Below are 14370 nucleotides of genomic sequence, written 5' to 3' on the forward strand. Positions count from 1 at the left end.
GAGCTTGTAGGTCTGCTATTTTTGAAAAATCGAAGAACGACTGACATTTTTAGAATCTGATCTCAGGTCAGAATGGGTTAATCAGACCAGTGTGTGTCCAGTTGGAAACCTCGTATGAATCTGATCTCAGGTCAGAATGGGTTAATATGGCATGGCGGCCTAATTGCTTTAATACTCCAAGTGTAACTACTGGCCTTATCTACAGAGCAATGCAGGCTTGTCTTTTTCTGTAAACTCTCCTCTCATCCTCCTCACAGCAGGAGGAAGGAGATCCAAACATCACACACAGCTGGAATAATTCGTCCCGTCACTCTCTGGTTTCAAAAACATCTGATCTCATCTGATAGTCATAGAGTATATTATATCCAACAATTATTTTTTTAACTACTTTGCTTTGTGAACTAAGGATCCGTTTAGGTATACAGCACACAATAAAATCATTATATATATATATATATTACAGGTCAATGTTGGTCACATATTTACAATCTCCGAGTTACGAATGGTTAAACTGCAGATTTGACTGTATGGACAGAAGAGTCGAATTTCAAATGGCCGATTTTGAGATAGTCTGCATGGGGCAGAAAGGGTCTAGGTTGGAGGCAGACTGTGGACGACATAATTCAGGTGCAATTAAAAAATAAATCAACAAAAATAATAAAACAATAACATCTCTAGAGCAACTGCACACGGCTGCAATACATGAACTCTCAGTGATGACCATTAATTAATGATCCATGCTGTTCATAATTCATATCAGGTGTGTCCAGATGACTCAACAAATTGAATGGTCATGTATTTAACTACCAAATTGAAACGAGACTCGACCGAGTCACCACAGCACAGCCTGAATTAAACTACATACATAAATGCACTGCAAACAAGCTCGGTATATATAATGACATTATTTATGATTGCCATTATTCTTACGTGTAAAACTGGTATGCTTTTCAAGAGGTATACTGTAGCATGAACGGGAAATTGACTACTCTGTAACAACACAATAACATTTCTTTTAGATAATTCCCAAGTTCTTGACCAAAATATCCCTTAAATCAAACTGGAATAGTTGCGCCATACTTAGTGGTGATGAAAAGACGTGTTGGAAAAGGAAAGAAATGACACAGATGACAAGTGGTAAGCTAAACCATCTTTTTGTCACACTTATACTGTACCATTATTTAGTGCTTCCCTCAAATAACATTTGGTGAGAGGCCAGTATACTTAAAATACTGCATGACCAAAAGCAAAGACAAACAGTGATACGTACTTAACTGTACATAGAAGGCTATAAGATCTAAGATAAAAGAGCATTCTAAGAGGGAAAGGTGAAAGGTAAATACAGTAGGTATAGGTATAGGCCCTATATTTATCTGATGGAACTGGGATGACTGTGTGCAGTGCAGACACAACCATCTGAACATTCCTTCTAGAGAAAGGAGTGAATGGTTCCGTTTCTATTCCAAACAGGATCATGAATGAAAAGCTTATCATAATTGATGGGAAATGAAACAGTGCGCAGTGGACTGTTTTGTGTCAGTCTACTACGCACACACAGACGCACACACACACACACACACACACACACACACACACACACGTGCACGCACGCACGCACACACGCACACACACACACACACACACACACACACACACACACACACACAGTTGGGATTAACATTCATTCCATATCTCCTTACCCTAACCTTAATCATAGACAATCTTAAGTTATCTAACCTTTTCCCATGCATGAAAGTTGAAACCGCAGAAAAAATAGACTGAGCTGGACACCAATTTTGCACACAATTAGACATGTGTCCCCAATCATCTGGTTTGTGATGTCCAAATTGTCCCAATTCCCAAAATGTGGCCTGTCAGGTCAGGAACACACACACACACACACACACACACACAGACATGCACGCACACACACACACACACACACACACACACACACTAACCTCAACAAAACTACTGTACTCTGCCCCACCCTCTATCTCGAAAACGTCTCTCTCTCTCTCTCTCTCTCTTCACCAGAAGAGTTTTCAGTTTTGAGTTTAATTTGTCTACAGTGAGTCAACAGAGTAACCAACACAAGACATGCTTCCCATAACATTATTAAAGTATAGGCTATTTTAATCACCATCTTGACAAAGTGTTCAATATTGGAATAATGCACACCATAGGCTATAGATAGCCTAATTATGAACTCACGTGAGTTATATCAGAACAAAATGTGAAACAATTATACACAGAATTGTAGCCAGTATAAGCCACAATATTAGCCAGATGCGCTATTGCGCTCTCACGCTGCAGTAACAAGAAGTTAAGAGAGAGCAAAGCGCAAGGAAGGAGATGCGCGTGTTTCAATGAATCTACCGCTTCGGCTTCGGCATTATCAACTGAAATGTCCTTTATAAGTTATGATAACGGACGGTACAAAAAAATGATTCAAGTGAGCTTACCTCTGCTCCTGCCAGGTCTACGGTTGAGGACAGAGCAGCCGCCAGTAGAAACAGAGTGCAGGTCGGTAACAACATCATAGTGGAATCTAGTAGTCGCTACTGTGCAAGAATGGCTCCGAATAAGAAGAGCACCTGTTGAGAACAGCGTCTTCTCCGTTTAGCTTCAAGTAAAAAAAAAACACAGGTTAATATCATCAGAGCACAAGCAGCGGCACGTTTGGCTGCATCTTTGCCCGAGACGATGTGAGAGGTTGTGATCAATGCAACTTAGCTCTTGTTTCTTGTCCAATGTCCACCACACCCCCCTTGGATAACGACCACCCATCACCCATGCGAACAGACACAACCCTGTTTTTTGCAAACACTTTGACTTTTCTCGGTAAAGGAGAGGGACTACTCTTAATCTTTTGGAAGTTTTTGCACAGTACTTGTAACTTTGATGCGCGTGTACCTGTAGCATTTACTTTTCCTGCTCGGGAACAGCGCATCTTTGTAGCCTGCCAGCGGCGACCCGTTTATAGACTGGTGAGGATTTTCTTTGCCACTGTGAGAGACCGTAAGTAGGACCTAAATCACTTTTATTCGTAAAACTGTACGAGTAACAAATGTAATATTGTTATTTTAACATTGTGAGCAGCATGTAGACTCGTCGAGCCATTGATGCATACAGATACATGGATGTAGACTAGCCCTATAATGAAAGAAAGGAGACTGGAGCTTTTAGCCCCACTGCAAAGTACTTTACACTTAATTTTAATATAGGCCAATATAGGCTAATAATAGGCTCATTCACATTTACCTTTTTTTTTTAAAACAATTTACTGTGAGTCTGTGACTCGTGTCATGTGAGCCATATTTCCCCCTGCTTTCAACTATCGCATGCAGACTTTTTTCGTCTGTTAATTTTGACTTTCAACAGTTCATCAATAACACAGTATCGTGGTCTGATAATAATAATAATGAATGATTGTTAATTCATTGTAATGTGAACGGTCCGTTTCAGGTTGCGCTCGCGGACGGTAGACATGCTTTAGACCTGTCTCCCGCACCACAAGGAATTATTACAGCGGAGTATAGCCAGGAATGAAGTTTGAAGTCCGGCTGAGTGGAGTCATGCCATCACAGCAGCACGCCACACGGCTCAACAATTTGAGGCAAGTCGCTTATTGTTAGGCCAACAGTGCAGTTAAACGGTGATTAGTCTTAATGGATTACTTACAACACCTGATTTATTGTGGGGGTAAATTAATGCTGTCACTTTCATTCCGCTATCTATCCCTTCAGGTGTCTGCTTTTCTGCCTCTTCGTGGCCATCCTCGCTTCAGGAGCGCACGCAGTAAGTTATACATATTATTTTCACCATTTGCCATAGGCTATAGTAGCCTAAGGCTACTGTTTGTATTCACTTGCAATGTGTGCCATTCAATTCAACCATTCGACACAGCATGCAGTGCCAGTGTTTAGGGTTGCCTCCTCAACAAGAAAGTCTCTTCTTTGGAGGCGGAGCTGCCTCTGTGTCTAGGCATCTGTATAGATGGTGGGCGTGTCACATGATAAAACTCCTAATTGGGTAGTTAAACTGCCTAGAATGTTGTAGGCCATTGATGATAAGGTGTAAAGTACAGTAGGTATAGAAAGGATTCTTCAAGCCAGGTAGGACTTTTGAAAGGGTGCATGTGTTTGGTCTGACGTAAATGGTGCATTTATATAGTGCCTTTATCCAAGGTGCTTTACATACATTGTGCATTACATTCACCCATTCACACACACGTTCATATGCCAATGGCGATGGGAACCATGCAAGGCACCAACCAGCACATCTGGAGCAATTAGGGGTTCAGTGTCTTGCTCAAGGACACTTCGACACTAAGCCTGGGTTCGAACTGGCAAGTTAGGTTAGTTTTAACCTGCCACGGGTTAGTTTTAACCTGCCATGCATGTCGGGAGCCACGGGTTAGTTTTAACCTGCTGCGCATGTTGGGAACGACGGTGTTGTCGAACTACTGCCTGTCGGACTGTTAGTATGTCTAACAAACGTATGCAACGTAACCCCTTTTGAAACACCAATGTCGTGACTCCAGGTATAGCGACCCCGCCTCCCCACACAAACGGTGTCAAAACAAACATTAAATTCTCTTTATTGTTAATGGCATTTAATGTTTGTGTTTTTAAAGCAAACATTGAATTTAACACAAACATTAAACCTGTATATGGGCCCAAAAAATAGTTTGTCAAGACTAAATGCACATAATTAGCCTGGAATGTGTCGAATCCAACCTGATTCACTGAGTTCATCTTTTTCTCCCTTCGCTAATCGCTACTCAGTCTGGCCACAGTGGCCTGGGTGCGAATATTGATTCTGTAAGAGACGGGAGACCTGGCTTATGATTGGCTGGGATGGGCCGTCACATGGATAGGGAGCGCTCCGCTGTGTTGACTTGGACAGCGTGTGAGACGGTGTTAGGTGTAGACATGGCGGGGGGGGGGGGGGGGGGGGGGGGGGGGGGGGGCGATGATTTACGATTATCTCCCTATTGGAACATAACTTGCACAACGTTCGGCACGGCGACTGTCTGCGGTGCCTCATGTGGCTACATGGCTAAACTGGTTTCTAAATGTTCTAATACCGGTATGAGAAATAAACATGGGCCGAGATATCCACACTTCTGGGCGAGATATCTATACGCTTTGGGGCGACGGGCGAGGTATATCGCATTTGCGAGGGAGACTGTCCTGTGAACGTTGTACTAAAATGCCTTGCACACTGACTGAGACACAAACAAAAGGTTGTTCTTTTTGGGGTTCGTGGTTGAGGTAGCATTGCTGCCGAACAAACAAGGAACCTGTTTATGGTTCTTTAGAGAAGTTGTTCCCAAACCTTTTCATGTCAAGGACCCCCAAAATGACACTCATTAGCCTGCGGACCCCCCCATTTGAAATATATGCCAAGGACCCCCATAAGAGAAGATTGTTACACAGCTCTAGCAGTGATTTTCAACCATTTTCATTTCACGGACCCCCAGTTTGACATGCATTAGTCTACGGACCCCCCATTTAATCACATTAAAGACCACAATTTATATTGTAAAATCAATTTGTACACTCTCGGAGATACAGACGCATAAGGGTTTTTGACTCAACTCTGTTGTGTTAACTGATTGGCTTGGCTCCCTGATTGGACCTGTTCCAGGTGGTGAATTTCCATGTTTATTCAGTTATCTGATGAAGGCCGGATGACCGAAACGTTGTATTAGTTAGTATAACATTGTATGTAAGTGAACATAGTGTGTAGGACTCTTTTAACGGTTTTATGACGTATACATTTTCATTTATTTTTATTTGAGGTTTTATGACCTCAATTACACCAAAAAAAAACCTGAACGTTGAACATTCAGTGGATTTTCTGTGGTCTGAAGTTTTCTCTGGGGTTTGGAAGCCTTTTGAGCTACAAAAACAGTGAAAACAGTGACATTTGCTGGCAAATCCCATTGACATATATGGGATTTTCAGGCTCTTACATCACAGTCCACAGGAAAATCACTTGTTTGAGCCAGAAAACCCCAGACCACAGAAAATCTACTGAATGTTCAGGTTTTTTGGGTGCAATTGAGCTCAGAAAATCTAAAAATCTAAATAACAAAAATTACAAAAACCTTTTTTTAATGTCACAATCCCTTTAACGTGTGCAAAATGTCACGATGATCTACAGTACAATGACTCATAATAAACCACTTATATTTCAGTCTAATTTAATACACTGGATTTGCTTTAATAAAGGGATGCAATCCATAGATTTGATATTAGCCTTGTATTTTAAGCACAAATAGCCAAACAATACATTACATCACGTTAAATAAATTATATTTATTAAGCCAATTGCATTGTGATGGAAACAGCAATCTGCAAAATTGTAGCAAACTGTAGTTGCAACAACGAACGGAATGTTTCATGGAAAAGACCATTATGCTCAAAAGCATACAATTTGGGAGCATTAACACATTCGTCATAGCACACAAGGAAAATAATCATTTGTTATGATTTGGGCTAGTTTATCAACTCAACTTTATGAAAGTTGACTTGTGAAAATGATATTTTGTGGTTGAAACTAAAGTGTTTTGTTAAAAAGTTGAAGTTAAAGCTCTATACTCTGATAGTAATCATTGGTAGAGTGTTTGTTCAGTATCCGAGGTAACCCTTTAATAAACAGTAAATATATTTCCAGGTGGGTCACCAATTTCATCCAGAGAAAGAACCCAGTTATCAGCTTCCAATTCGGATTTTGTCCGCTAATCTTTTGGTTCATAGCTTCTTTATACTGTATCCTGAATGAGTTATCTCGCATGATTGGATGAAATTGGTTTTCCAGACCTGAAAAAGTATGTTCTGTTGTTTAAAGAGATGGGGAGACATCTGTTACTGAAGAAATACTCAATGGTTACTATGGGAAATGGGAATAGAATAGAATAATAATTAAACACTAAATTTAACAAAAACATACCATGACACTTACGCCCTCTTTAGCCGAGGATGACACACCAAAAAAGAAGAAGAAAAAAAATGTATAAGAGGCTATGAAAAGTCAAAAACGTTGTTTTTCAAGCATTGATGAAATATCAAGTTATCTAGTTTGTAAACATCTGCCCACAGGCAGATGTTTTTCTCTCTCCGGTTAGGCAATGCACTAGCAGATCTTCATGCTCACAATGCGTTGCAGCACGACGCGTATAGTGAGCTTGTAGATTTGCCATTTTGGGTGCGTGACACTCGCGCACAACTATAACTCAGGCTATAGGTCTCACCTTTTCCAAAACATTGAATCATCCATGCTGTCAAACGCCAACTAGAGAATGTTTGAAGGTGTAGCCTGTATCTGCTACTCGGGTCACTATAAATCCCCCCAAATCCCCAGAAGAAATGCAGAGGTCATAACCTCAGTGTTCTCAGTTATACGTAGCTACCGGCATGTACTGTAGGCAAGGAGGCAGCATCTTGAATAAAGGGCTTTCACGTAATTGCCTTCTTATGAATTCAGATTAAACAGATAAGGTCAGAGCAACGTATTATGATCCTTAACCTATAGGAGGGATTATGGGGAAGGTCTTCAGAAATGATGATATGCTGCTTGACCTTTGAGATTATATCGCTGTAATATATGTACTGTATGCACTGTAAGAGAATGATTCGCAAACAAAGAAACAACACAAACATATTCGTTTCCTTGGAAACACCAGAATAGGATTTTTTCACTTCAGGAAAACACTTCCTTTACAGTGCCAATATTCTTCCTGAGTAATGAGAAAGTGTTAGATAGGAATACCAGTAAGACGCGCAAACGCGGGAAGCGAACACAGCTCGTACATATTTCGGTTTTGGACGTATAGCTGCTTTGGGGACTCCTTATATGGTTATGGCTGAGTCATACGTATCTGCTTTGGGGACTCCTTATATGGTTATGGCTGAGTCATACGTATAGCTGCTTTGGGGACTCCTTATATGGTTATGGCTGAGTCATGGTGACGTAACAGCGGGACAGACAGACAGACAGACACACAGACAGACAGACATGATCTGCTAGGTCTCATAGTAAGTCTCTCTCTCTCTCTCTCTCTCTCTCTCTCTCTCAGACTCTGAGGCTAACAATCCAACTCACTGATTTTTTTACTGAATTTAATTCCACAAGGATTGTGACTCATTCATCTGAAAATGTGGGCTGTACTCAATTTAATGAATTTATAATATCATTAAAAGTGTTTCATTGCGCTAATACAAAACAGTTATAGATAATTGGCCATGTAATCTTCTTAAATTCCCTTTATTATTATATTATATCCAGAGATGGGGGGGGGGGGGGGTGATAGGGGAAAATAAATCAGGATTAAACATGGTTCACTCAGATATTTATAGACATGAATGACTCTCTTTCAAGACAAGAAACGAGAGATAAAAAAGATTCCCTTTAGGATGTCACTCACAACTAACAAAACTCTCGGCTCTGCTCCGACGACAGTGAACGGTGGTCTGATAATGTAGCCGTATGTCCCAATCCAGGGGCTATACATACACTTCAAAGGAAGCGTTCTACAAAAGGCGTGTGTCCTTCGTAAAGCACTGAATTATGGTAACCTGACTCCGCCAGATTGCGACAGTATTGAGTTCACAAGTTCCCTCCTCCTCCTCCTCCTCCTCCTACCTGCATCTGGTCTGTCTCTCAAGCAAATTGGACCTGAGATCAGATTATAACGCACAGAAGAATGGTGGTTCTTTAACGCATTTTGACCTGAGATCAGATTCTAAAAATGTCTTAAAATCCTGACAGTTTAAAAAAAAATAGCAGACCTACAAGCTCGTAGCGCGCCACTCGGTGGCGTGCTATGAGCTTGTAGATCTGCTATTTTTCAATAGCTAAAGCATGACATGATACTAACACCAAAATGGGTTCCCGCCCAGAATGGGTTAAGCCAGTACTGAGGGTGATCATACATTTAAGCACCAAAAGAAATGATCCAAAATAAGCCTGTATTCTAGTAGAAATATAAACGTTGAAAAGTCAGTTTCCAGTTCTCTTCTATTCTCTCTATCTCTCTCCTATTCCTGGCTCTTCTAAAAGTTTCACTGAAGACAAGTCTATACTCAAAGTAAATAGAGGGATGCCTCGTGAAAAGATCACGTTTCTTCTCGGCACAAGTGATATTCATTCAACAACATGGCTCCGGTTATGTTTTCTGTTATTCTTGGCCTGCCGCTCTCTTGACCTTATTCGCTGCACATCAGTTGATTTGATATTTCCATGTCCAACCGCACCCCATTGTAATGTCGATTCACTATTTATATATACTGTGTGTGCGTGTGCACGTGTGTGTGTGTGTGTGTGTGTGCGCGTGCGTGCGCGTGCGTACAGTATGTGTTCATGTTTGCACGTGTTTTGCTCTTCGGTCTCTCTATCTCTCGCTCAGGAATGTTTGCGTCAGTGTCAGATGGTTTAATGCTCTATAATAAGACATTTTAATATCATACCCTGGCTCTCTTCAGATGCACACAGATTTTTCCACAGGACCCAAATGAAAGGGCCCTGTTGTGTATTTGTTGTTATCAGATTTTGTGAAGGGCTGATGAAAAGCGTGTGACACAGCTCAGGCCCTCTCTCTGTGTACTGTGAGGAGAGGCTCACAGTCAGCTACTGGGAGATCTATTTTTAGATCCACAGCATCCGTGACTCCCATATGTACCATAACCGCAACCGGCGATTCTCAACCTTAACCCATTTTGGACTGAGGTCGATTAAAAAATAAAAAGGCTTCTAAATCCTAACATTTATCTGAAAACCCCATGTTTCTATATGTCAGTGGTGCTCAACCTTTTTCATGTCAAGGGACCCCCGGAATTATCTCTATTGGGCCACGGGACCCCCATCTCAAAATATGTAGTTCCTCCGGGGACCCCCCCCCCCCCCGCCAGAAGCCAATATTTTAGTTAAAAATGTTCGCTCTGAAATATATATTCCAAGATTTGCACCACATTTGCACGATTTTTCAAAAATAGCAGACCTACAAGCTCGTAGCGCGCCAGATCTGCTATTTTCAATAGCTAAAGCATAACATGAAAACATGGCATAACATGGAAAATAGAGTGGATGTTCTGCATCGCTTTGCGATAACGTTTCCGTCTCTTCTTCACTAGCAAAAAAAAAAGGGTCCACGTGTCATTGACTTATAAGCTAGTGAAATCTTGTTTGTTCCAAGAGGATACCGAACAGTGGCGTGCACAGATAGACACTAGCCGGGGTTGCTAGAGCACCCCCTGCCCTTTTGGCAATGCGCCCTTTTGATAAAAAGAAAAGCTTCTAATATAATTATTTAGGCCCCAAAATCTATAAATCTCACACTATTAAGGCAACCGGCCCCTTTTTTCACTTGAGCACCTGCCCCTCTAAATGTCCGTGCACTGATAACGGATATATTGTGTTCAGAGCTTTACAAAATCACACCTGTGTGTGGGCCGTGTGAAGTTAGGGTCGCTCGTGTCATGGTACAAATTTACGTCATATTTGGCCCGATTTCTCCTTTCATTGTCAATGGCAAATATTGAGACGGTGTGTGGTGACAAAAGCTGCTATAGCACCCCTCTCAAAAATGAAAAAAAAAAAACGTGTCAGGGAGTTTGGAAAGTTTGTATTTTGCTGTCATGCTCACCGAACTCTCTCTCTGTCGATGTTTTTACATCCAAGCCACAAATTGATCATCAATCTCCGGTGGCTTCTAAGAAACGCCATCTGTCTAATATCAAAGCTTTGTATGTGACCCCCGGGGACAGTTTCACTTCTCTGAACCGACCCTTGCGGCACCGCCTGTGCAGTACAATGCAACTCGACTTTCCCACCATCTGTCCACATGTGATGCTTTACATGTGGAAATCCCCAGCATATGTGCAAATATGTGCTGTTGATGTGTTCTTTCTTTTCCCAATTCTTGCGTTCCTCTACGGCAAAAATAATAATAATGAATGAATGAAGTGAGGGGCGCTCTTATCGTTATACATCATCTCATGAACAACTGAATTTATGTGATTGGTTATAGCTTTTCACCAGAGGAGAAAAACTTTTTTTATTTTTTTTCCCAAAAATGAGTTTATAGCACAGGCAGACTCTTCACATACTAGAGCATGTCTGAAAAATGTCAGCGCGGAAATCGACATGTAAATATGAAATAAATGCCCAAACATGTAGCTAGGTGTAATGTTAGAGACCCACAGAAGTGAACCTTTTCAAGCCTGTTTTCTCAACTCGCTGTTTTCTGCAAGACATTACTCTATAAGCCATATCTCCAAAACTGGTGGGTCAAACTGAACAACCAATATGTCAATTTGAAGCTATGATGAAAAAAACGAAAATTAAAAAAAATCCAATGGCAGTCCCTCAGTCAAATTTAGTCACATATGACGTAAAGTTTCCATTCATTGTCAATGGCATTTAATGTTTGTGTTGCCACAAATTCACGTCATATTTGGCGGACATTTGACATTCTCCTTTCATTCTCGCAAATATTGAGACGTGTGGGGTCAAAAGGTGTATACAGGAGGGGCTATAGCACCCCTCAAAAAAGAAACCAAATGTAATCGTGTGACACTCTCTACAGTATGGATCGGCATGGATGGCTCCAGTCAGTGTGGATTCTGGACATGCACTCTAAGAGGGCCCAATATAAGCCTGTAATGTCAGTCATCTATGAAAGCTGTATCGACTTCATGAGCATGACATAATTATGACTCCAAATTTGGGGAAGGTCCCGTGTGTGAACTGAGTGGTGCCGTACTGTACTCGTGCTGTAGTATACTGTACTGAACTGTACTGTATACTACACGTCCTCACTTTTCGGTCATTCCGGCCATTGAGGCCAATCATTTTAATGTTTTTTTTTGCGGCTTTCGCCTTTTATAAAGAGACAGACAGTTATAGGCTGACAGGAAATGGGGAAGAGAGATGGGGGGGTGACTGACATGCAGTGAAGGCTGTCAGGATCGGGGGTCGAACAACCGGCACACTGCCAGACTTGGACTATACCGGCCAAGGTGCCTCTGGACCGCTGACCGGACCAGGCAATATGTATACTTTGCTCAGCCAATCAAATCATCGCCATGGGGTGATCATCAGCCAATCAAATCATCGCAATGATTCACACACACACACACACACACACACACACACACACACACACACACACACAAAGCTGGGCATAAGAGGGGGGGCTATAGCGCCCCTCAAAAATAGACGGTAAAAAAACACGAGGTGCAATGTGACTCCCCTGCTTCTCGACCAAATTGAGACACAAAGTTGAGTGAGTCTGTTGTGTGTTTATGGCCCAAGGTCATGCCTTGTCAGTCATGCCCCCTTTGACTCTATAGCACCATGCTATACAGGCCATCTGGGACACCTATACAACCCCGGTCTCTCCAAAAGGACCCTATTTTGTTAGGATTTCCTGCTTGCCGTGTCGTCCCACACAGAGATGGCCATACTTTATTGGGAGCATTTAACCCCAGGGTTATTGAGAGAAAGAAGAGAATGCACGTGGCTTGTGCACGTGTGTCGTGCGCACGCCGCACACACACACACACACACACACACACACACACACACACACACACACACACACACACACACACACACACACACACACACACACACACACACACACACACACACACACACACACACACACACACACAGAGGGTTTAGCAGTCTCCTAAGGAGTGGGAAGGAAAAGGCCTCTGAAGGCAGTAATGTTAACAGGATGTTCAACAAGAGAGAGAGGGACCCTCGGAGATGATCTGATTCTCCTAGCATTGGAGGAGAATGTATTTTTCAAGATGTGTTCCATTTCCAGCCCGCGCTGACTGGACGGATAGGTAGATAATGCTGGCAGCGGATGAGTGTATATTAGTGCAGGGGAAACAGGTCTGTACTGTACAGTGGCGGTACAGTACAGGATCTACTCCAAAGCGGGGTCGACCCATGCTAGCCGGCGCGCGTGACGTCTGTTTTAGCCATTAACTCCGTTTTGTGGCTAAGTGGATGATGATGATGGATGTTGTTGCTGCATGGGCCTATTTGGCACAGTGTTGTATACTGCAATTTATACTGTGTATCCGTCGTGGTTCCATGCACAATAAAAATCTTATTCCTAATTTACGCTCTGTCATACGTTATGGGCCTTATTTATAATATTATATATATATATATCTATAAACTGATAACAGCTTATGTACAGTATATATATAAGCTCACACGACACGTCGCATCTGCGGCACATTGAGAGCTATTTGTCGGCCGTCACTTTACACTCGCACAGTTACATTAACGCTGACGATTTCACAGGGCACGACTAATAAAAACAATGCGAAAGGGGGGGGGGGGGTGTAGGAAACATGTGCCGGTACACTTTTCATGAGTGCATGCACTGAGGCATTCACACATTAACCCATTTTGACTTGAGGACGATTCAAAGAAATGTCTTCTAAATCATGACAGTTTTCAGAAAAAATGTTTCTATGTCGGTGGTTCTCAACCATTTTCATGTCAAGGACCACCCCCCCAGAATTATCTGTATTTTGGCTGCGGACCCCCATCTGAAATATCTGCGCCACATTTTCACGATTTTTCAAAAACAGCAGACCTACAAGCTCGTATAGGGCGCCACTCGGTGCCGCGCTATGAGCTTGTAGGTCTGCTATTTTTCAATAGCTAGCTAAAGCATAACATGATGCCAAAAACACCAACAGGGGTTCTCGCCCAAAATGGGTTAAGTGTGAATGAGTGCCGTGCACAGGCTTTGTCTTCCCAATGGAACACAGTCACGTGCGTTGCGTATTGAATGTCGGTTGCTCAATGGAGGAGGAAAGCCTGCGTCTAGGGTCGAGAGAGGAAGATGTCTGACGCTGATAAGGGCAGAGAGCAACGGCATGCAGAGCACATCCCCTGCTGCCAAAATGTAGTCAGTGATTGAGACTGCCCCAGCTGCAACAATCAGGGGAAAAGTCCATTGTATACTGGAGCTGTCAGGAAACCACAGTGACTCTCAGATGACAAGCCCATGTGTGGAAGAACGGGATTTCCCTATCACTTGGTGTGTGTGTGCGTGTGTGTGTGTGTGTGATGTGTGTGCGTGTGCTACAAATGACCTCAGAGATTGACCCCTCTGACTCCTATTGCCTATGGGAAGTGCTTCACAAACGCACGCACATACACTCAAGTACGTTTATGTTTGCTTGCCTTACAACACAAAAAGTTGCGTGTGTGTGCGTGCGTGCTCGCACGAGAGCGCACGTGTGTGCGCGTGTACTGTACATGCGACTTAAAAGTACATGAATGTCTTTTGTTCAGTTTGCCAGCAGTATTTTTTCCACGAAATGG

At 42.4% G+C, this 14370-nt stretch overlaps 2 protein-coding genes across 4 annotated transcripts in view; one reads left to right on the top strand and one right to left on the bottom strand.

Annotated features, from left to right (window-relative positions):
• Positions 1-2687, bottom strand: part of col4a1 (collagen, type IV, alpha 1) — a 64395-nt gene extending 61708 nt beyond the window's left edge. For 2 of the 3 annotated variants that reach the window (XR_013965508.1, XM_080785560.1), the window contains exon 1: positions 2466-2687. Coding sequence is in view for 2 of the 3 variants with exons in the window: in XM_080785560.1 (XP_080641686.1) it covers positions 2466-2543 (78 nt within the window). In the remaining variant the exon portion in view is untranslated. Of the gene's footprint in view, positions 1-2464 lie in introns of all 3 variants that reach the window. The other variant, XM_080785561.1, reaches the window with a different exon arrangement.
• Positions 2688-2842: 155 nt separating this feature from the next.
• The window catches only part of col4a2 (collagen, type IV, alpha 2), an 87699-nt gene continuing 76171 nt past the window's right edge, over positions 2843-14370 (top strand). Inside the window, exons 1-3 of the mRNA XM_080786031.1 lie at positions 2843-3021; positions 3469-3619; positions 3750-3801. Coding sequence (XP_080642157.1) covers positions 3549-3619; positions 3750-3801 — 123 coding nt within the window. The 5' untranslated portion in view covers positions 2843-3021; positions 3469-3548. The remainder of the gene's footprint in view (positions 3022-3468; positions 3620-3749; positions 3802-14370) is intronic.

This window comes from Protomyctophum bolini (genome assembly GCF_963924005.1).
Source record: "Protomyctophum bolini genome assembly, chromosome: 16".
NCBI classification, from domain to species: Eukaryota; Metazoa; Chordata; class Actinopteri; order Myctophiformes; family Myctophidae; genus Protomyctophum; species Protomyctophum bolini.